The sequence below is a fragment of the Delphinapterus leucas genome, chromosome 14, assembly GCF_059928025.1.
Source record: "Delphinapterus leucas isolate spDelLeu-1000000601 "Yukka" chromosome 14, BTC_Dleu_Yukka2, whole genome shotgun sequence".
Taxonomy (NCBI): Eukaryota; Metazoa; Chordata; class Mammalia; order Artiodactyla; family Monodontidae; genus Delphinapterus; species Delphinapterus leucas.
Window position 1 is genome coordinate 84,243,899 of NC_143142.1, and position 23,622 is coordinate 84,267,520.

Genomic DNA, 23,622 nt, shown 5'->3' on the forward strand with positions numbered 1-23,622 from the left:
GTTTCTGGTAGCCCCACTCCACCACTTGAAGCTCTGACACTAGTTAGCCACCCATCAGAGTACTTATTTTAGGTGTCTCAAACAGCAACATGTCTGTTTTCCTGCCAACACGCCTACTCAAATGTTTTCTTTATCTTTCTTGATATATTTTTTGCCAAGCAATATGATCTACACCCATGATTTCCACTACCACCCCCATGTCAATGACTAACACAATTGACTCCACTGATCAGACCTCTCCTATAACTTAAAATTCCATTCAACAAGTGGAGCTATGACAATGAATTAAAAATGGTTTATTTCTGCATAGAATTACAGTCTGGTGCATCAGTTAATTTAAAAAAACACTGGGTTACTTCACTTCTGTATTTCAAAGATACCTCAAACCAAAGATGTTCCCATGTAACTCACTGTCTTTTCTCCTAACATATAATCAGAGAACATACGCTATAAATTTTAACATCTCCATAACTCTTGAAGCTATATCTTCCTGTCCATCTCTGGTGCTGCCACTAGAACTCATGTTAATTCACCTGGACATCTTTTACAGCTTCCCGATTCATAAACAAGTCCGCCTTCTCCCAATTTACTTTCTATCTATCTTGTGATCCAACAATATTTCTGTGTTTCAACTATGATCATCTCCATATATAAAATCTTTTGGTGGTTTCTACTGTTTCAAGACTGAACTCAAATACGCTAGCATAGCAAATACTGACTTTCATCTTGGATAACTTTTCCAAACACATCATTCATTATACTTTTGTGCACAGCCTTTTTGTCAACCAAGCCAAATCGTTTGCAGTTTTTCTTTTTCTTTTTGCTTGTTTGTTTGTTTTGATGGAAAAGCAATAGCAATATTTCTGTCTTTGGGCATTGTGGCCCAAGAGTCTGGAAGGCCTGTTCTACCTTCCTCCTAGGGCTTCCTCTTCTAAGTGCTTCGAGATAGGATTTGGATTTACCCCTTGAGAAGGTTTCTCTGTTACCTAGCCTCGTCTGAGTTCAGGCAGCTCTCTTCCTTAAACCATATGTTATCTTTATTATGACATATATCACATTGTGCCTTCTATCTCCTAAGGTAGGATATAAGCACTATGAGTTTCATTTATTTGTTACCTCCAGTGCCTAGCACATGAATAAATAACTGATAGAAGAACTAGTTGATGTCTTTATGATTCCTGCTAGCTCTACCATGTGCTTACTCTTAAATTTTGGTGCAACATAAAATGTTTTATAATTCCTAGAAAATAAAATACAAATGTAGTCCCTGAACTTTACTTACAAAAGTATTTCATAACATCCTACACATTTCAGTAGGACTCAAAATATTTTTAGGAAAACCATTATTGCTTGCAATAGTTAATGTCTCAGGTTTGAAATTAGAGTCGTTTGCATCACTCTCATAAAGATCAAATTTCTTTCAGGGAAATATAAACACTTCGGATTTTATTTACTTACATTTATTCTTTAGGAAGAGCCACTTCTAAATTATATTGCATACGAATTAAGAAAGCACCAAGTCATCTTCTTTAGGCTTTGATTAACCCATATACTGCAAGGCTTATAATTCTGTCTCTTGAGCTCATAGGTAACATCTGACAGTTGATGTTTATAATCTCTGTCACACAACATCTTCTGGTTTATTAGCATGATCCAAGGGACTGATATGTGACTAGACTAGCCTAATACACTCCGCTGGCTGCCCTCACGTTTATATAGGCTGCTAGTACTAAACAGACTGAATATCATTTATTGTAATTTAGCTTTCTGTTTAACATTGTATAGCTTTGGTGTTTATATGTATATTTCACTTATATAGGAGTGTAATAAAAAGCTGTTTTTAATAATGGTATATTTTTACTAGCAAGTGATACTATTTTATTCAACTTTTTAATGTGTGGTTTATTATGCCGATAACTTGAAACAAATACAATGAGCAAAAGTTAGAAATACTTTTGGACAGTTTGAACATTGTTCATTTGAAACGTGTTGTTAATTTAAAGATTTTAAAAGTATTTATTGTACTTTCTTTTCGCTGGTCATCAATCTATAATCATTATGTATACATTGATTTCAAAAGAACTACGGTAGGCCCTGAATAAGATACAGAATCAGATCAAGGGAAGTAAAACCTACCTAGGAATATTTAAATATCAACACGAAACTTACGGAATAACACACAACAATAAAAAGTAACTACCCCAGATTACCGCCAAATCTGGGGATATAGTCTAGGAAGGGTATGCTATAGGAATTGAAAGAAAAGTCAACAAGGTAGGAAGATTCAAGGGAGAAACATTTTATGAAAGAAGAACATTATCTCTCAACAGGGTAAAATGCAGGAAGAGCTGTACTTTAATAATTAATGATGAGTAATCTAAAAAGAACATGGCAAAGGGTGATAAAGAGCTTTTCAGAGAAAACAAAAAGTTACTATCTTATCATTTCCCTTCCCTAGTTTTTTCTCTTTGATGGCCCTGACAACCAGCAAGTAGATTTTGATATGTAAAATTAAAAGAGGGAAAAATAAGACAAAACAATCATTTAATTAAAGAATTCATTCAGTCAAAACAGGGAATTTGCAGGTTGCATTTAGCATATGACTAAAAGTGTCCACTGGAAAATTTTTTTTCCTGCCCTGGAGACAGATCTAACCATGTTTCTTGCTCAAATGTTCACCAAAGATTCAAGTGTTTATGTGTAATCTAGAGAAAAATAATAAATGCAATAAATGCTTATTATGCAATCTATTCAATATAGTGTACCCAAAACTCGGCATGCCTTATAATTTAGATAGTCTCAGTAACCCGATAAGTTCGGTGTTGTTGTTCCCACTTTACAGGTGAGAGATCTGAAGGGCACCAAAGGCCAAATGGCTACAGAGTGATGCAGCGGGATTTTAACCAACCTCTCCAAAGTGAGTTGCTTCCCTTTGAACCACAGGTTATATTTTGCTGTAGCAAAATCCTTAGGATGGCAGTTAAAAGGATCTGTAACTTTATGGCAGATCTCTAGTATTTAATGCAAACCATTCCCACAGAAATACAGTCTATACTAGACAATATAACACAGAAAAAAACATTTGGGCCCCAGCTCCAATTCCACTTTTAAGTTATATGACATTTTGAAAAGTTAATCAACTATTCTAAACAATATTAATTTCTTTATGAGAAACACAGAAGTAATGAAAATAATTTAGTTGTCAATTTCATAACATTTTTATTCAGATCATAATGAGGTTGGAGCTAGAGAAAATTCATGTTTTGTAATTCATTAATTTATTTCTGTATTTATTTTGGGCCTTGAAATCATCTCCAAATCTCTCATTGCTTGGAGAAATAAAATACTATCTTGAGTTTTTATTGGCACATTGTTTGGGCAAAAATAAGTTAAATATATGATAATTCCCCAGCACTGGTGATTTTTTTAAATCCTAGGGCACAATTTCTGGGCTGAAGAACTCACAGTACGCTAGTCAGGGAGGATGGAGTGACTACTAAGATTGTAATAGAAAGACCATGAACGCCAGAGTAGGGATACGCACAAGAGGCACCTCACAGAGGAGGGTGGTCTTCATCTGACATTTGCTGACTGGAGGAGCCATCTAGATGGACAGCGTTTTCGGTGGCACAGTGGTGCATTGGGTGCTCTGAGTGTGGTTCAAGATGCTTTAGATCAGAGTTCTGAGCACTGGAGCATCTAGACATCAGACTAGAGAAGCAAGATCACAAAATACCCTGTGTGTCCTGCTAAAGAGTTTAGATTTCATTCTGGAGGCAAAGAGCCACCACCAAAGGAGATTAATTAGGCCAGTATCATGAGCAGCTGTGAATTTTAGAAAGCCTGCTCTAGTAGATGTTTGGGTATTATGGGAGGGACAATTCTGAAGTAGGAACACAAGTTAAAACTCTGTTGTAGCAACTCAGATAAGAAATTAGGAGGGCCTGAAGTCAGTGCTGAGGTAGGAAGGTACGGCAAAGATTCAAGAAATATTTAGAAAGCATTTCTGAAGCATGTGGAGGTTAAAGAAGAGGGAAGAATGGTGAATAACTGCACAGCTTGCTGTTTGGAGGACAAGGGACTGGGGACACCATTACCCCAAACATGAAATACGAAAGGAAAACATAATTTTCTGGGAAGGAAATATTGATATTCTTGAATTTGAAGAGGACACTGGGACATGCAAGTAAAAATAGGAGTGGGTTGAGAAATAAATGGGTGAGAAAAAGGAAATACTCGAAGCATATTCTTCCATATGTTGATACTATGGCTAATGTTTGGAACACAAGTATGACTCACAGTTACTTCCTTAGGAATCTCACAGTTCAGTGAGAGAAAAATTACGTAAATAGTTAATTACAACGCAATGCGAAAGAGCAATAAGAGAGGGATATACATAGAGTCATCCCCAGGTATCCACGGAGGATTGGTTCCAGGACTTGTTGTAACTAATTAATCATTTAAAATATGTTATTTAAAATCTATAACCAGATATTTAATATCTTTAAGACGAAGACGTGTACTTGTCTGGATCATCAGTGGATCTCAGTGCCCAGGACGGTGGAAACTGATTCAGAACAAGTACACAATACATACTTGATTACTAAGTGCCATACATAAATGAATGAATTGAGAAAGACATTCTAGGCAGGAGAAACGTGCAAAAGCACAGAAGAGTGTAACTGCAAATAGTTTTTTGTGAATGGAGGACTTGAGTCACAAAGAATGGTGGAGGAAACCTGGACAGACGTCAGATTGTTAAGGCCCATGAATGTCATGATAAGAAATGGTGTGCTAAGATGCTGAATGGTTTTAATCAGGAGACGGCTACAATTAGAATTCTCTCATATAACTCTGGCAAGAGTGGGTTAGAGAGACGGGGGAAATGTGTCTGAATAAAAGGGCACAGGATATTACACTTGGCCAGATGAGGCATACTGAGGGCCAGAACAAACATAATGTGAGTGGGAATGGAGAAGGTGAAAAGCATAGAACTTTTAGGATATAGATTCATAAGCACTTGGTGAGCGATGAGAACTTAGGGAGTAGGAAAAAGAAAACTGAACATGGTTCATATAATTTGGATTTGAATTTCCGGGTGAACCACGCTACTCTTGAATAACAACAAATAGAACAAAGGAAAAGACATAAGCTTGGGAGAATTTTCAGTGTGTGGTGTTCATCTGGAGTGCGGAATTAATAAGTCCAAGTTTGAACATCATAAATATAAGAGCTAGTGTACATCTGGGGGATCCCTGGTAAGTAGCGCTCTATGGAATTGGATTTCCAGAGAAAGTGCAGTAAGGTAAATGAAGGAATATCCATGGCTTGAGTTTAAGATTAAACAATCTTTGCATTAGTCAGCAAAGTAAAAATTGTCAAAATATTGTTCTTCCTTACTGTGAAGATATCTATGACTGCATTTAGTTTTCTTAGGAAGTACTGCATTGGACTTGCAACCTCCAGAACTGTGAGAAATAAAGGTCTGTTGTTTATAAGCCACTCAGTCTATGATATTTTGTTACAGCAGCCCAAACTGACTAAAACGTGCTCCAAAGTTCAAATTGCTCATCTATAAAACAGGGGAACATGGAAAACAACATAAATTTGTTTTGAAAAATCAAGCGATCATTGTTTCTAAAACCACTTTTAACGAGATAGTGAATGATTCTACAATTTTCGCATGCTAGAGCTCCAACAGTACTGGATGACAGCAAGTTCTACACACCCCTTTTATGAATGAGCAAATGGAAACCTAAAGGGGTGAAGGACTTGCCCAAGGTCACATGGCCCCGTTCTGAATCCAGGGTCATGTAACACGGTGCTGTGTTTAAGTGCCTTGAAGGTGAAATAACTTTCTCTCAGTTTGGTAGAACACCCCAAATGCCTTTAAAATGCCTAGTTCTTTTAATTCTTGTCACAAAAAAGTATAGACTCTCCCTAAGATATAGAGACAGTGTACATAGAGAGATCCTATCCACATTGAAAGAACAGAAAAGAGGGAAAAGGCTAATTTTTGTCTGAGGCTCTAATAGTCAAGCAAGAAAAGTTATTATTAAGTTGCTCCTGTTTTTAATTCAGCCCTTTATATTACCACAGTTACATTTGTCTGTCAGTCTCCTGCCCCCGGAGGACAGGAACAGTCTCTGTGTCTGTGTTTCCAGTGCCTACACATAGCGGTGCTCGGTGAACATGCGGTTAATGAACACATGGAGTCCAGGGGTAAGGATTCTGCAATGCGCTCACAGTCAGAAGCTGTTTCTATCTCTCCATACTCTGTCCCATTGCCTAGAAGTATAATCTCCATGTTTCATTCCTTCGAGACCAGCATATTTTTTCAGTCCTTGTAAATCACCATTTAAAATGCAGATTGCTCTGGCTGGGGTGAATAAAATTCCTCATCATATAATATTCGTCATCAGTAGAGATTGGTTTATAGGGCCATTCTCCAGCCAGGGCACTAACTCAGAATAAATATCTGTGTGAAAGAGACAGCAAATAAGATTCTAAGGTGAACACTGAAAACAGATGAGGGGGAGGAGGCACGGTAAGAAGAAGTAGGAAAGTACAAAAAGGGAAGATATGAATGGACTGCACACGATTCCCCGTCTCCAGTTTAGCCTAGACCAATGCGACTTTCATCCCCACAGGAAGCTAGAATAACTCTGAAGTATGAAGCTTTGGTTTAGTAACATCCAATTGCTACATGTAGCAGTTATTGGCCCTACATCTAGAAGCCATCATACATCTTATCGGAGTGCTAATTAAACGAAAACAAACATCCCAACAAACAAACGTTGCATGCCAAACATTTCATATTTCAAGGATTATTCTTTCAGTGATACAAGCAATAGGCACATAATTATTGAAGATGATGTATAAAGATCTCAGAAAGTCTGTTAGTGGCCTAGAGAACATGTCCACAAATATACATTATATGACTCCATAAAAAAATTGAGTTTTCTCCAGCAGCATATTCAGGGGTAAAGGAAAAAAAAAAAGAGGTTTTTTTTGGAAATCATGCTCTGGGATTTAACAAATAATCTAGGTATAAGATTATGGCTAATGTAAATTTAAGGGAAGGTAAAATTTCTAGTGAGATCAGTGTTTGTTCTAGGGATTCAAGGTAGAATGATTGACAGTAGAAATGACCACAGCAGGAGACTAATGAAAAGCTTGGTAGTCACTAAGTAGAGCAGATGAATGGTGACTAGCATAATAGTTGAATATAAAGCCATCAGCTACCTTTTGTAGAGTGCCCACTAACCCCTACAGTCCCGGGCACCATACTAAGTATCTTCCAAAGGAGGGAGCCCCTTCCTCACCACTACCAGCAGCATAAATTTGGGGAAGAGTTCTTGGCAGGCTTCTCTTTTGGTGACAGCTCTTCTTCTAGCTGGTGCTTGGTCATCAAGGAGCTGGAGAAGAGGGATTTGGGAGCCCAAGGTTGAAGCCAGGCTTATGGAAAGACTGAGAAGCATTTGAGGTTAGGGGAGGAAGAGAATATTTGGAGGGAAAGCAAATATTTAAAATAAATACTTAAAAAATGTGCTTTTTTGATATTTGAAATAATTACCTAACCCAGCTCCACAAGAAACCTTCAGTAAAATCTGCAGTATGGATCCATGACTTTGTTATTATATTTGTGGTTCTAGTATGGTGGGACAAAATGTTTTCTAACCATCCATAAACAGGCCCAAGGTGGGAGAAGATGGTGCAAAGGATCCTACCAAACAGGTTACACACATTATGATCTTACTCAATCCTTGCAAAACCGGATCAAACAGTGAATGTAAAAATCACTTGGCAGATGGCAAATGAGATCAGAAAGGCTGATTGTTATGTTTTAGTTAACAGCTGGACAGTATCCTAAGTGCAGCTTGACTAAGGCTCACCTTACTTCCCAAATCTGTGTCTTTTTGGCCACTATGTTGCCAGAGTTCCCAGATGCAAAGTCTTAGCTTCAGCCTGGCTGACTCCAAAGCTGTGTTCTTTATACTGTGTCGCATGGCACTCTCACCTGTCACCACCAACTAAAACAAGGGGTTGTATCATGTTGACATTCATGGTCAAGAAAGTGTGGTGGAAATATATTAAGTTATTTCTGAAATTTAGTGAACAGGTAAGCTAACTGATACTATTTTTTAACTAAAACAAAATGCATTCTGAAAAGGTTTGTAAGAGGGTGGGAAGATATGCTCATTGTACTTGCAACTTTTCTTTAAGTTTGAAATTGTTTAAAAATTAGTTTTTAAAAAAAGGACACAGAAATATAAAGTAGTACACCTATGGGGGGAAATATTCAAAATGAAGTCGTCCATTATTATTTCAGCATCTGAAATTGTTATTCACCTTTTTAAAACTAGTTGACAACATATATTGAATGGACTAATTATTTTCTATGGCAAGTGCATATTATAATGTACTTCACAAATATAAATATCAGTTGTATGGGTTTAAAGTTGATTCATAAGATATAAATGATGTCATATTATTTTTATTATTGGTTACTAATATTGATGATATATATGATGGTGAAGCCAATGATAAAAGTAATATATTGTAATTATGGTTTTAAAAATCCAAGGAAAATGTTTTTTTTTTTTTTTGCTTAATTATTACAGGGACAAATGTTGCTGTTGTCTGAAAGATGGTAAAATATACCGAAAGGATAAATTCTAGGATCACTGAAAACACCTCAATGCCCCACAGTAAAATCACAAAGGGTGAAAAACGGTCAATGTTTTTGAGAAGTTTAGCCCTGAAGCAAATAGACATTTGTTGACAGCGGGGCATAATACCTAAATATATACATTTCTTGTGTTCAAACCTCAGCTTTGCTAGAGAGATGACCTTGAACACAATATTTAAACATTTTAAACATTTCTTTTCAAAAATTCAAAACAAGAATGGCAATGATACAATACCTCATAGGTGGGCTACAAAAATCAAATGAGATAACGTTTAGAACAACCCCTGGCATATAATAAGAGCTCAACAATTCATTAGTTTTATTACGATGAATATCTTATAATCAGATTGTAGAAAGCAAGAATCACTGCCTAATCATACTATTATTTCATTTAAATTAATTTTGAATGACTGCATTTATCACGCATTTTTCTGCTGGACAATTTCATTAAGAAAATTGGGAGATGTTTTATCTAATAAACAATCCAAATACTTTTGATAAGTAATTATTTTTTATAAATATGTAGGATATATTTAATTTTTATTTTCCAAAATTATTTCCCCTTTCATATCCCTGCCATCTTAACTGTAGCCAAGAGTGAATACCATTGCTGTTTTACAATATCATAGCTTGCAATTGCAATTAGCATAAATCCAATAGAATCAAGCAACAGATAAAGTAGTAAATACGGTCTGAATGACAAGGAAATAATGAATAGAGAAAAGTAACTCTTTTCTTTTCTCCCTCCCACCCCTGGCCTATTCATTAAATTAAACAAAATGTATTTCTTCAAATCTTGCGGGACACTTGAAATCATCCTGATAATTGAGATATTATGTATTCAAAAGTAAGTATAAATAAATGACATCATTCCTAAAAGGGAGTATGGCAAAGTCCTACAGAAAGAAAATGAAAATATTATTAAATGATCTGTCATTTAATATGCAGTACAGCTCACATCTACCCTTGCACCTTTCAAAATATCCCAGGGAAGCTCATCCTTTGTAACCAGTCTCAGGGAAGTAGGTCTCTCCTTCAGGAAGAGGTCCCTAATCATTGGAAGACTCCAAGCATGAGACAGAAGAAATATTCTTCCCTTATTTCAAAAAACAAAATGCATTGCTAAAGTTCACCTATACTCAAAGAAAAACTGAAGCCAATTGATTACTGGCTAAAATTGTCCAAAAAGAAGAAGCTAAGACCAAATAAAATGTAAAATTCCAAAATATATAATTTTGTATTCTAACTTACTTAGACAAGAGTATTAGCTCAAACTCATATAATGTTCTATTTTAATTTTTGGGTGTCATAATTAGTTGGGGTTTTGTGCTTAGTCCTCTAATTAGCTCACTTCTTAACCTTCCCGGGCTGCTCTTCTGTGCGTCAGCTCTAAATTGCTAACAGCCTTTGCAATGTGCCCACAAAGATACCACACTGGTATTTCTCTTTTGACATCTTTAAAAACAAACATAGCATTTTCTATCCTTTTATTCTCCAACAGAAGTTATGACATAATCACCAAATCATTAAGGATGGAAACTTCAGTCATTTCTACTTTTCTTTCTCAACATGCACATCTAATAGGTCACTAAATCTCACTGATTCCAAATTTTTTCTTTCACTACATTGATGCACATGCTACTCTCATCTTGATTCTTACAGTTTCTTACCTGCATTGTTTTAATTGTTTATCTTTGTTTCCTGTGCTTCTATTCTCTCTTGACTCAATCCTTCCTCCACATTCTGATAAATCACAGGCCTGCAATAAAGGTCTCAAAAATTGCAATTCAATTTAAAATATTAGTATATTTCCCACTTCACCTAAAATTATGTATGTATCATCACCATGGCTTACAAAACCATTCATTATCTGAATCAGTCTCACCTCAACTCCTCTCCTTTCAAAGCCACACATCTACTTTCCAAATGGTCTTGACTACCTGCTATACCTCTTACCAACTTCTCCATACCTGGTATCTCACTCGTTCTACCTTCTTTGGTTACTTAACTCCAGTCATTCATTCATTAACTCATTTAGATATTCATTCATATAAATTTCAGTAAATACCAGCTAATGCTAGACACTGAAGAGGCTCTAGAAATTTTAAAGGTATAAACCAAAGCTCCTTCCCCTTGAGAAGTCTGGTATGACGTGTTATAATGCATGTCACAGGGCATGACGGAGCTATGGCTGGGTGAGCACAGGAGGACACATGATCCATCCAGAGGATGCGGTGAGGGGTGTGCAGGCAAATGCCACTGAGATCTCGCGCCACATCTGGTGATGCCTCCACTTATCCTTTAGATACCAGCACTCTGTGTACTTGCCATGGCACTCACTATATTGGGTATAAGGATTCATGTCCTCAAATACACGGTAAGTTCCTCAAGAGTAGATTCTGCATCTCAATCATTTTCGTATCTCAGCATTTAGTGTACAGTCTGGACCAATTATGGGTCAATAATCTTTTACTTGTTGTTGAATGAATCTACGAAATAATGAATCAGAGGCCTAGATGTGATCTCAGGGAATATCATGTCACATGGGAAGTAATGTTAACATTTTGACTTTATCATTAGGTAGCAAAATCCATAATGATAATGTGTCAAATGCTGGTCTCATGAGGAAACTGAAACTCTAAGACATTAAGGAAACTGCTGTTGCCACAAGTCACATAATGAGAAGGTTTCCAAGCCAAAACTTAGACAATCTAGCACTATGGCCCATATTTGGCCATGTTTAATATATGTATATATATATGTGTATACATATATATATGTACACATACATATAATATGGAACTATTAGAAAACCATGAAACTGAGAAAAATAGGTTTATGCAGAAATGAAAAACTGAAGACCCATACAGGTAGACTATAACAAAGATTTAGCACAGTGCCAATATTCTCTGAAAGGAAATGATCATTCTCCCATACATTTCAAAGGAAATACCAAAATTAAACTCTTTTCAGTTAAATATGTATTGTAAATTATGGCCTCAAATTATTAATTTTCTCCCTGATGAGGAAAGATAGGTTATCATTGAAAATAACTTGAAAACATGAGGAACTTTTCTAGAACATGGGTACCTCACAGGCATAAAAGAACACTCCATCCATAGACAATGAGAAAACATACCAAATCACATTCTTAGAACCAATTTGCCTTAAGTTAACAAAAAGTTGGGCTTTATTGTGGATTACTTTATGATCTAAAACGGAGCATGTAAGTATTGTTAGAAGAAAAACCGATATCCAATTCAAGCTAGACGTGAAAAGTGTAGCCCAAAGACCATAAATACCAACACTGACATTTTGAACAGGAAACGGAACACCCTATTTATTCATGTAATCACTACATTTCTCCTATATCAAGGGCTCAAAAATAGTTAAGATGGAAATGATATCTGAATTTTTTTCTAGAAAGTGTGAGAGCAGACCAAAAAAATGGGGCTGGCAGAGTCAGGAGGCATAATGTAGAACCTGGGGACCCAGCAGCCTGTGAATAGAAGGTGGTAAGCAGTAGGTAGAAGCTAGTGGGAGACACACTGCCTATGAGTTGTCAAGGAAAGAGGGATGTAGCCACTGCTCAGGGTGCCGAGAGGAGCTGAGAAGGGATGGGTGGCCACAGAAACACAAGAAGAGCCAAGAGGATAACGAGTGAAATGGACAGAATGGAAATGATACAAATGGTACAACAGTTGTCAACAAAAAATAAGCATGGTTTGTATTATTTTTAAATGATAATCTTCTTTTCATATAAAATTGAGATGTAAATATTATTTGAAAATGCTTATTAAAGGAAAGTAATTTACACATGAAAAATAGCTAAGAATAATTTTTTCACCAGTTAAACAATTATCTACGACAGCAGATCTCTGCAAGCCTGGTTCATTTTCATGCCCAGGGAAACCCTCTATTGCAGACTTTACCTACCATTCCCATACAACCCCATCTCTGCTTTCCTAGTTCATCAGCACAGCCACTGACCATTCTACAAATTCTACTTTGTTTGCCTGCCAAATCCGCTAAAGGAAATACACTTTCCTTTCAGACTGCACCAGCAAGCATAACAGAGTCTGGGAATGTTTTAAGGTAGTACTGATCTCTGTATCTCATTTCTCTTTGAATCACTTAGAGAAATTCCTTGGGGCTTTGAAGTGCAAATTTCAGAAGAAAAGTTCCAAGGGAATAGAACCGTCTTCTGATTTGGGTTATGATCAATAGACAACAGAATATAAGTGACATATGTATGACTAATAGGTCCTTCCGCTTAAAAGAGTCAAGTTTAGTTCTTTTGTGGCGCTTGCCTTGCTGATTGTGGATAGTCCTACTATATTATAATCACTCTGTAATTCTTGTGGTAGTCTGGTTGAAGTGAGGTGTCTGAAATTAGTTGGAAAGGGAAAATGCCATAAGGATGTACTGAAGCAGAATTTCAAGCAAGTCAGCATAGCTGTGGAACGGTGGGAAGCTAGCCAAGTGAGCAAGCAGGAACAGACAGCATAGCTCTTTTGAAGCAAAGGCATCAGGCAGATATGCCATGAAGAGGCAGAGGTTTGAAGAGTGCCAGGTTCTACAAATAGCTATTATTGCCACAAACAAAAATACCAGCATCCCATGCACATCTTTGGAAAGAATCGCAAGTTGCTATTTTGTTGGGGGTTCTGCCATATTTATGCATAAAGATGGCATTTACATAAAATCAAAAGATATATATATATATAGAGAGAGAGAGAGAGAGAGAGAGATACATACATACATATAGAAATAGAGTATCAATTTATGTATAGGAAAGTCCAGCTGAGAGCATTGGATATTTTATATCTGGAACAAAACTACTTTAAAATTTTGAATTGATAGACTCAAATTGTTATACTCTCTGTCTCAATGGTGAATTCTTACATCATTTGTTTACTTTTTACATCACTTCTCATATCTTAACACATATTTTAAACATGACTTACTTGCTATACTAATTTCCTTTTGCTCCTATAACAAATCATCACAAGTTTATCCAAACAACACAAATATATTATCTTACAGTTCTGGATGTCAAATCTGAAATGGGTCTCACTGAGTTAAAATCAAGGTGTCCCGTTAAGTGTTGTTCCTTTTCTGGAGGCCCCGAGACAGCATCCGCTCCTCACCTTTCCAGCTTCTACAGGCTCTGCCCACATCCCTTGGCTCATGGGCCCTTCAATCTTCAAAGCCAACAATGGCCACATGAGTACTGGTCACATTGCATCACTCCAACACTGACTTTTTGGCCTCCCTCTTCCACACAGAAGGACTTTCGTGAGTACCTTGGGTCCTCCCAGATAATCCAAAATTGTTGTCTTAAAGTAAGTTGATTAGCATCCTTAATCCAACGTACTATCTTCAATTCCCATTGTCGTGTAGCCAAATATATTCACAGATTCCAGGGGTTAGATCATAGACACTTTTTTTTGAAGGAGGAAGGGCATTAGTCTGTCTACTACACGTGATTTTTCTCTTCTTATAGAAATTGAACTCATTGTAGGGAGGATAATGTCTTGTACATACTGTATTTTTACAGTATTAGCATAGTAAGTCAATAAATATTTGTTGAATACATGTAAGTGGCATATACAGCCTAGTGAAAATTAAGTTATTCTGTGAATTCACTTTAAGAATAGTTACATGAGCTATACTTAAATAGCTATAATGGCATACAAGTTATAAAATATAAAAAAAATTTTTGGTCAAGAAACTAACACTGTGGGGTGTTTTCCTGATAATTGTTTGATTTATTTTGCACAGAAATAAAATAAGAAGCCTTAAACTATCAGCAAATTATTGTGAAAAAATGTTAAAAAAGGAAAACCTAGATTATAATATTTTCTCAGGCAAAATACGTAGGATGTTATCATTTGAAAAACATACTTCTTGAATATGCAATAATAAGTTAAATGTTAAGAGTTTTCTAGGAGAAGATTTTACCAAAAAGCCTGATAACTGTGGACACCTAGAAAAAACATGAGAATGCAAAATGGAGATAGAACACATGCATTATTTCTTCATTTTGTTTCTTGAATGTCTCTCTGGCTCAAATGATACCATTTCTCTTTAGGACAATTTTAGTGAAGGGTGGACGCTGGTCCTTGGATGTTGGCACAACTGTGTGATTGGGTCCAGAGGTGATGTTCTGATTGATCACTGCGTGATCAGGGCTAGTCCGTAAGACCCCCTTGTGGCAATTAGTAAATGGTACCCATTTCTGGATATGGGTCTGCTCCTGGGCATCTGAATATGAAAGGAATCAGCCCTTCTCTCTCCCTCAACCTAGTGTCCTGTATGACAGCTGTACGCAGCCGCCCTGGGGAGAGGGATGGTGTTGGTGACTGGAAGCGAGTGGCCACAGAAGAAGTCAAAGAGACACGTGTGTTCCAGGCCAGTAACAGCAGATATCTGAGAACAGGAAATGAATCATACACTTCCAGCTCAGGAGGACTGAAAAGGCAGATTTTTATAATAGAGGTAGAGGGAGGGAAGACAAATCATTGTCTTTTTCATCACTGTGAATTAATAGGCATTTCAGGCAACAGGGGAAAGGTGAATTTTAAAATTCATACACCAGCAATGGTGAAATATGGGTGATACAGTATTATCCCTTAATTAAATTTCTTAATATAACTAAACTGAAAGTACTTGCAATATGTGATGTGATGAAAGTCATGATCTCTACCCTTTGTAGAAGGTGTATCAGCACAGTGGTTATATAACTGATAAACAAGCAGTAACTCAACTTCTACACAGAGCTCATGAACCTGGGCAACACATTTTCTCTAGATCATTGGCTCCTTTATCTTTAAAATAAAAAGGCTGAATGAGATGAACTTCAAGGTCTCTTTCAGATCAAAAGAAAATACACACCTACAATAGAAATATACCTGAGATTCCACGTGGTCCAGTCTCAAATGTACCATATTCAAAAACATGCAGTCCAACAATTAACCACTAAATAAATATAAACACACCTAAACACTTTGCTCCACCTTTCCAGGAAACAACAAGATAAGGAAGGCATTCTTTCCATACAGGAAACTTCTTTAAAAATCTTCCTTCTCCTTTGCCACTGCTTTCAATATTCTCTGTACAGATGGGAGCTAATCCTGGAAATTTTCTCTCCCACTCTCAACTTCTCTCCTGAACACCCACCTAGACCAAACAGCATTCTCTCCCTCCCTCCCTCCCTCTCTCTCTCTCTCTCTCTCTCTCTCTGTTCCTCAGCCCTCCCCTTAAGCCCTCTTTTCTACACATCAGATCAACCGAGTCACAGGCTGAGCAGAAGAGAGTAAGGATAGATGGATGAAATTGCTCTCACACGAATATCTTTGGTAACTATTACACGTTGATAATTTTGTCCCTACCGGGACTCTCAAGTTTTTAATTTCATTTCTTGAAAAATAAGCCTCAATGAGAAATGTGAATTTGTTTCATCCATTTTCCATTTGACAGCCGTTAGAATATTTTGGGTCTACAGTGTAAATACAATAGAAAGACAATACGATACTACCTGACCTAAATGTATTCAACCTTTTATTTCTATGTTAAAAATAAAGTAATCAGACAAAGTCCTTAATTTAACATTAACCTCTTTGACTTCTTTCATCTTTTAGTGCAAAATTCAAATTAAAGTTTAGTTGTTGAAAAACTGATATCAATAGACAGGTGAAATATTTCTTTTCTTTCTCACCGAAGCATATATCTGAAGTCTGATTTTCTAGACAAGAAAATTTAGGAATTTTCAACATGGTTAATACTCACACATGCACTCACATTTCAGACAGAAAGAAAAGCACTGCATTAGATAATTAAAGTAACATCGAGCCCATGACAATATTTTACCTACATAATATATTTCATTTAATATGCATGGAAATCTTTTTAAAACACTCCATTTAAATCACTGTACTGCAGTGTATCCTTTTCATTGCCTTTGAAGTCAATCAGCGTGGAGTTTCTCAGGAGGCTAGGAGTTGGGCAGAACGTCCCTAAAACACCTCGGGCTGCTCAGATGAAAGGTGCTAAGTACAAAGATCCTAATAATTTCAACAGTTAACAACTCCACTCACTCCCAAGCCAATACCTAACTCGACCTCACCTATTTGGTACTTTGAGGCATAATCCTTAAATTAAATTTCTCCAGTAGGGTGTGTGTAACCTTGTTTCATAAAACTAGTTCAGAAAAGATAACATCAAAAGAGGAAGATTCCAAAAACATCACATTCTAGGTCTGCAAAGAGGAGAAAATCTCTCCATTAGGAAGGAAAGCACAAGACTAACAAGAGATATTTGTTCCTACAGAGATTGAAAGGGTTACTTTCCCCCGGAGTAGAACATCCTGGATGTTCTTCTTTCTTCATATCTAATAAAGTCCTTGATAATATGCCTCTGGACTGGGGATACAGCGAATACAGTTACATGTTTTCTCCTTAGTTCATATTTTCAACCAACAAAGAAAATTGAGGCATGGGGGCAGCTGGATACGGGGAAGAGTTAATCTCTACTGAAAAGGCATTCTCAGTGTAAGTAAAAAAAAAAAAAAAAAGTAGATTGTGGAGAAATGGTATTCCCTCTTCTAAACTTCCATTCAAATTTAAAAATTCATTTAAAAATACATTTTAAATTCTAATAGCAATTCATTTAAAAATTACCAACTATGGTATGTTCTCTTTTTTTGATTTATCTTAAACACTTTTATTTACATTAGTAGCAACAAAAACAATGTTGTATCCTTTTCAAAAATTTAAGCATTACTGATAATGCTGATAGAAGTTCACTGTATCTCTCTCTCAGTCCCTTCAGTTCCTTCTCATCCACCCACATCATCTAAGGTAATCATCGTTATGAGTTTGGTGAATGTTATTTCAGTATTATTAAGGTAATTTCATTATAAAGTATTTTCTCATGATTCATTTTTCTATAACACATTTGGTTTAAATGTTTTTAAGAAAAACATTATTAAGATGAGAAAACAGTATCGGTTTATTGCAATGAACACTTCTATATGTTTTCTTGTTCAATTATCTGTGGGTTATCAAATTTTGCATCATGTAACTTTTAACATTTTCAGTGATTCTGACATTTCTCTTCACGGAAGTAGGAGAGTGTATGTTGAGGAGACCTCACAACACAACTGTGCTTGCACAGGAAGAAGAGAGGTTTTCCCAACTGGCATCACCTGGAGGCTCCCACCAGGGCTCTTGGGTTCCTTGGCCCTTTTTCAAACCTCACACTGTCCTTCATTTCTGCAGGCCCTGGGGGTTTGACAGGCTGACTTCTCTCTGACTGTTACTCAGTCTCACGATCCTTCTTGTGCATGCTAGACTATACTCCTAGGTGATTCATCATTGCACTGTGGACCCAGGTAATGGCACAGTATCTACAGACAACCGCATCCATAACATAAAAACTGCGGAGTCATCAAAATGTGCCCGAAGATGGAAAACCCCTTTAAGTGTGTATCTGTGGCATCTTCTCTGGCTCTGCCTTCCTGCCCTCCAAGTCCACACATGATCTCCAGCTGGCTAGTTCTCAGCGACCACCAGTTCAGAAGTAGCTCCTAGGAACGCAGGAGGGAGGGATTAAAAGGCTATGTTTTAAAGTTGACTCAGAAAGGAAGTCAAAGATATTCAGATATTAAGAGATAGAAACAAGTTTTGAGATAAGAGTTGACACAAATTAGTGTCCCAGTCAGGCATGGCTGAAGCTGAAGACTGGACAGGGGTACTGACCCATGGCAATTTGGGACCTAGAGCATCATTGGGAAAAATGGTCCATGTTATCAAGATGAATCATCACGTACCTTCGCTGGATGCTAGTAAACATGCTTCAATATTTGGATTTCACACTCACTGTACAATGTTCTGATTCTAATCTGGATGCCCATGTATGGTCGCTTACAAGAAACAATGAGCTGTGTGATTCTAAGAATTCTTACTAAAAATGTATATACGGGCTTCCCTGGCGGCGCAGTGGTTGAGAGCCCGCCTGCCGATGCAGGGGACACGGGTTCGTGCCCCGGTCCGGGAAGATCCCACATGCCGCAGAGAGGCTGGGCCCGTGAGCCATGGCCGCTGAGCCTGCACGTCCGGGAACCTGTGCTCCGCAACGGGAGAGGCCACAACAGTGAGAGGCTCGCGTACCGCAAAAAAAAAAAAAAAAAAAAAAGTATGTATGTTTATATGCGTGTACATATATGTACATGTATGTATGTGTATTCGTGTGTATGTATATATATTTGTGTACATTCACACGTATGTATATATGTATATTTAGCTTGGTTAATGTGATTCGTTCCTAAGAGTAGGTACACTCTCACTGTGCTGACATCAAGTTTCTGGGACTGTAAATTAAGATCCAGATTCCAGATTATGGTAAATTCTCAAAAATAATAAAGACCACCTAGCCTTCCTACTGCTATTTCTGCTCTATCATATTTTATGACTGCTATCAGAAATAACTATAACCCTCATGTGGAGACTTAGGCCCACTTAAACCTAATAAGGAAAAGTGACATCGTGTGGTATTAGTTTTTCATATCCATCCCAAAAAATCAGGGAAAGAGAAGTTGTAATTTAAAAAGTCTGGGACACTTGCTCTCCCAATAAACTACGCCAAGCCTCCTTTACTTTTAAAGAAAACGTGATCAAATTAATACAATAATAGCTATCAACAGTTGAGATCTCATAGGAAGTGAAGAAATCCATAAATATGCATTGGTCGATAATCAAACAATCTTGTGAGTAATCAATATTATCCCTACTTTACAAATAAAAATATTGAAGCATAGAACATGAAGGATCACGTCCAGAGTTTACAGCAAGCAAGAAATAAGAAATCTAGAATTGGAAGCCCAACCTGCTTCCAAAACCAGTGTTCCTCACAGCTGTGCTGGAGTCCAGTTCTCGGGGTGACTGGGTGGGAAGATCTCTCCTCCAATGTGCATCCCACCCTGGGGCCCTCGAGATTTCAGCAATGCTTTATCACGTAAATGATTAAGTTGACTTGAGGAGCTCTCTCAGTTCCCACAGGTCACCGCTTGAAGCATACCACCAAGTAAAAATGAAGCCCAAATTAAACTAAAGCCCGCCTGACTCCTTATTCCCTAAATGCTGTCTAAATGATCACTAATCCCTACCCCCTTCCGTCTACATTAACTAAGTGGCTTCCTCAATATTGCCTCTTTATGGAATGAGCTGTAGATTACTGCGTCACTCAGGCAATGTCCTTGGGCCATAGCGTGTCAACTTGTGCAGTCATGGAAGTTTTACACAACTCCTTTTTATGGTCCTACTTTCCCCTCAGATGCCAAGTGTAGGTTTCCCGGCACACTTCACTCAAGCTTATCTGAGTGACAGCAGAAGCCTCAGTCTATCCTTAACTCATTCTTAATGGAATCATCTCCTCACATTCCCCTCTGATTCAGATGTTCCTGGTTATAAAATCTTCTCCTTCTACAGATGAAGCAAGGTGGATCTAAAGAAACAAGGAGCAAAGAACAATGCTCGGGAACAAAGAAGCTTTGGAAAACCTAGGATATCAGATTGAACGCCACCATTTATGTATCTCAAGTAGAGCTAGAAACGTGGACAGAATTGCTTAAGTTGATGTAGTATGTTAGTTGACCCTACATTTCTAATGAAACTACAGTTTTAGATCCTCACGTTGTTCCCATGATCACCAGTCTCAAGGTGAAAATATAACTTACAAAAGCCTAGATCATACCATGTGCCATTATTTTTAGATCCTAGTTATACTCAAAATTAGCAGTTAAGAAAATATATATATATATTTCCATTGAAAACTCTAGCACTAATAAAGTAATCTCAGTGTTTACACCTTTCTGGAACACATCGAATCGGTTTGATTGCCACATGTGAAATACCCATGACTTTTGTGACCAATCCAATATTATTAGCAAAGCATAATGAAAACCACAATCTCTTAGAGATATTATAAAAATATTCCTAATGTTTAAGGCTAAGGCATATGGTAGGGTTAATATCTTACTTATTTTAATTATTATATTATTAAACCATAATATCACAATAAAAGTCATCATTAATCTTATATTAATTATTTCAAAAATGTTAGTGCTTGAACTGAGCATCATAGCCCTGCTCTGATGTTACCTCTGTAACATGGAATGGAAACTTGAACAAATTTTACATATATTCCAATTTAATTTACTGTCTTTTATAACCTGAGTAAAACAATATGTACAAACTTAAAAAAATGTAATTATAAATAAATAATGTCCTTTATATAAGTTGAGTCATTTTTCCATCAAAAAAAAGTGACTTCATCAAATCTCAAATTGCTTCAGCCTGATGTTCTTGCAGTTTAAAAATATAACCAATTTTTATTATATTAAATGATAACTCATCATAAAGTGAGCCAGTCAACATCACAGACCCTTTTGAATATCAACAGGTTAAAAGGAAAACTGACATAGAATAGATAATTATATAATAACAGCTAATGGGTACCAGACCTTGCAAATGGGTATTTGGCTGCTATGGGGCTCACTTTTCCTTTTACCACAACTCTTAGGAATTTGCATTTCTAAAAAGAGATTAGACTGACTGCTTTATACGAAGACCCATTTGCTTTAAAAATTATAATTTTCAAAAAAAAAAAAATTATAATTTTCAGAACAGATGAATTTTTTATTTGAGTTCTCCAAAGATCATTTTGATGGATACATTTTACAATATTGCAATTGCCTTTTCAAGTTTATTAGGATTCAATGCATAATTAGTTTCTCTATTACAGACGGCCTCTCAAATTACACGTTTCAGCATAACGGAAGTCCACCTAATTAACTGTGTTGCTGATGACCATGTAAGACCCCTGAGTCACTATGCTGTACCTCTAGTGTAGGCTAAATTTTAAAGAAAAATTATTTTCCTTTCAGAATTAATGAAATGAAAAGAGAAAGTATTGTAGGTTTGGTTTTAAATAGAACTGGGAAACTCTTTGGAAATTATTAAGTTGTCTTACAAAAGTTCTTAGAGTATGAAGATAGAAAATCAAGGAAGGAAAAGATATAGGGAAAAAAACAAGCCCCCACTTACCAGGTGTGAAATTGTATCGAGCTGAAAATCCCATAGATTCCAGCTCTCCATCAGCAAAAAATTTAATCCATAGAAATCTTCCACTGGATTTTATTACAGGTGGATTTTGTTGTCCACAAAAACGTCCAATTATTGGAGAAAATCCAAAAGGTCCATCTCGAACTTCAATATGATCAAATTTGCACTCCCAAGAAGGTTCAATAGAGTACTTTTCATCAAAATAAAGTTCAATGCACTGTCTTGGGGCAGCTGGAAAAAAAAAAAAAGAAAGATTATGTCTAGAAGGTCCTTTTTGTTTTGTTTTTTTGCGGTACGCGGGCCTCTCACTGTCGTGGCCTCTCCCGTTGCGGAGCACAGGCTCCGGACGCGCAGGCTCCTGACGCGCAGGCTCTGAACGCGCAGGCTCTGAACGCGCAGGCTCAGAGGCCATGGCTCACGGGCCCAGCCCCTCTGCGGCATGTGGGATTTTCCGGACCGGGGCACGAACCCGTGTCCACTGCATCGGCAGGCGGACTCTCAACCACTGCACCACTAGGGAAGCCCTAGAAGGTTCTTTTTAAATCCGTAGTTTGGTTTCTCTGATTCTACTTCAGATTTTATCTGTATAACTCCTATCAAATTTTGACTGTGATATGCATAGAAACGCTAAGCAACTTTGTTATTCTTAGCATCCTTAGAGATAATACTTCCATAATAATGTCTAAGAGATGCTTCTTAAAACTGATGATGTTGCACAAAATATTATCTGATATAAAATGACCACTTCAATATCTAACACAGAATGAACAAATCACAGTAGTTTTGTGAAAACCTGCTGACTCAGGTTTAAAAAGTAGAGAGGCATCTCTCTGTCACTTTTCCCACATCTTCAGGAGAATCCAGTTTTAAGGTCAGAAACTTGAGAACTGTTCAGCATGGAGTTAAACCATTCAAATAGTCCCAATTAGATGTGTTGATTAGATTGAAGTGTGTGTGGAGGGATATTAAGAGTAATTTTCCTAGAACGCAAATATTATCATGTCATTCTCAGGTTTCAACTTATTCAGCAACTCTCTATCAGCTATAGGAAAATGATCAATTCACTTGACATATAGGTTTCTTAGAAGTATCCAACAACTCACCCTGCCAGGGTCTTTTCACCTCACATACAGCCCAAGTTCAGGCCACTCCAGGCATATCATGTTTTCTAAGACAGCATGCTCTTTTAGGCTTTCGTGTGTTTTCCCACTTTCTTGAGTACATATATACCTCCAATCCAACTCCTGTTTATGTGGGAAAATCTTGCTTAAAAAAAAAAAATCTCCTCTCTACATCTACTTACTAAAGACAAAACCCGTATCTATTCACCTTCTTTTTTCAGCATTCATGCACAATACTTGTCACTGAGAATTTCTCCAAAAAAAAATCTTTGTTGGGTGAATTATAAATGAATTTATCTTCATAAATGTGTTTACAGCTCTTTAAATAACCATGGAAGAGCCTGATAGGGTGAGCAGCTCCATAAACCTCCACATGGATGCATTTGCTAGTGCCCTTCCATTCTTCCCATGTCATGGTCAAAACTGTTCAAGATTCTGGCATTCCAGGCTGATACTCAGCCAGAGTACCCCCAGAATAGCCATTACAGTTGTTGAAATATCCACACGTTTATCCTAGTTAGTAAACTGCTGTCTTGAGTCCTTCGGTTGCTTTCTAGCCACTTGATCCTCTTTAAAGACCAATCACCTCCAGAAACTTGAAAGTTAAGTCCTGCCATGGCAGGGCCTGCTTCCCACGTGGTCAGCAATCATTCGGAATGACTACTGTCCCCCCACACCAGTTCTT

The 23,622-nt window shown here is 37.1% G+C and overlaps 1 protein-coding gene across 1 annotated transcript in view; it reads right to left on the minus strand.

Moving 5' to 3' along the window:
* NETO1 (neuropilin and tolloid like 1) overlaps window positions 1-23,622 on the minus strand; it is a gene marked incomplete at its 5' end in the record, with an annotated part of 85,996 nt that overhangs the window by 59,042 nt on the left and 3,332 nt on the right. The window contains one exon of the mRNA XM_089895315.1: window positions 21,799-22,047. Coding sequence (XP_089751441.1) covers window positions 21,799-22,047 — 249 coding nt within the window. The remainder of the gene's footprint in view (window positions 1-21,798; window positions 22,048-23,622) is intronic.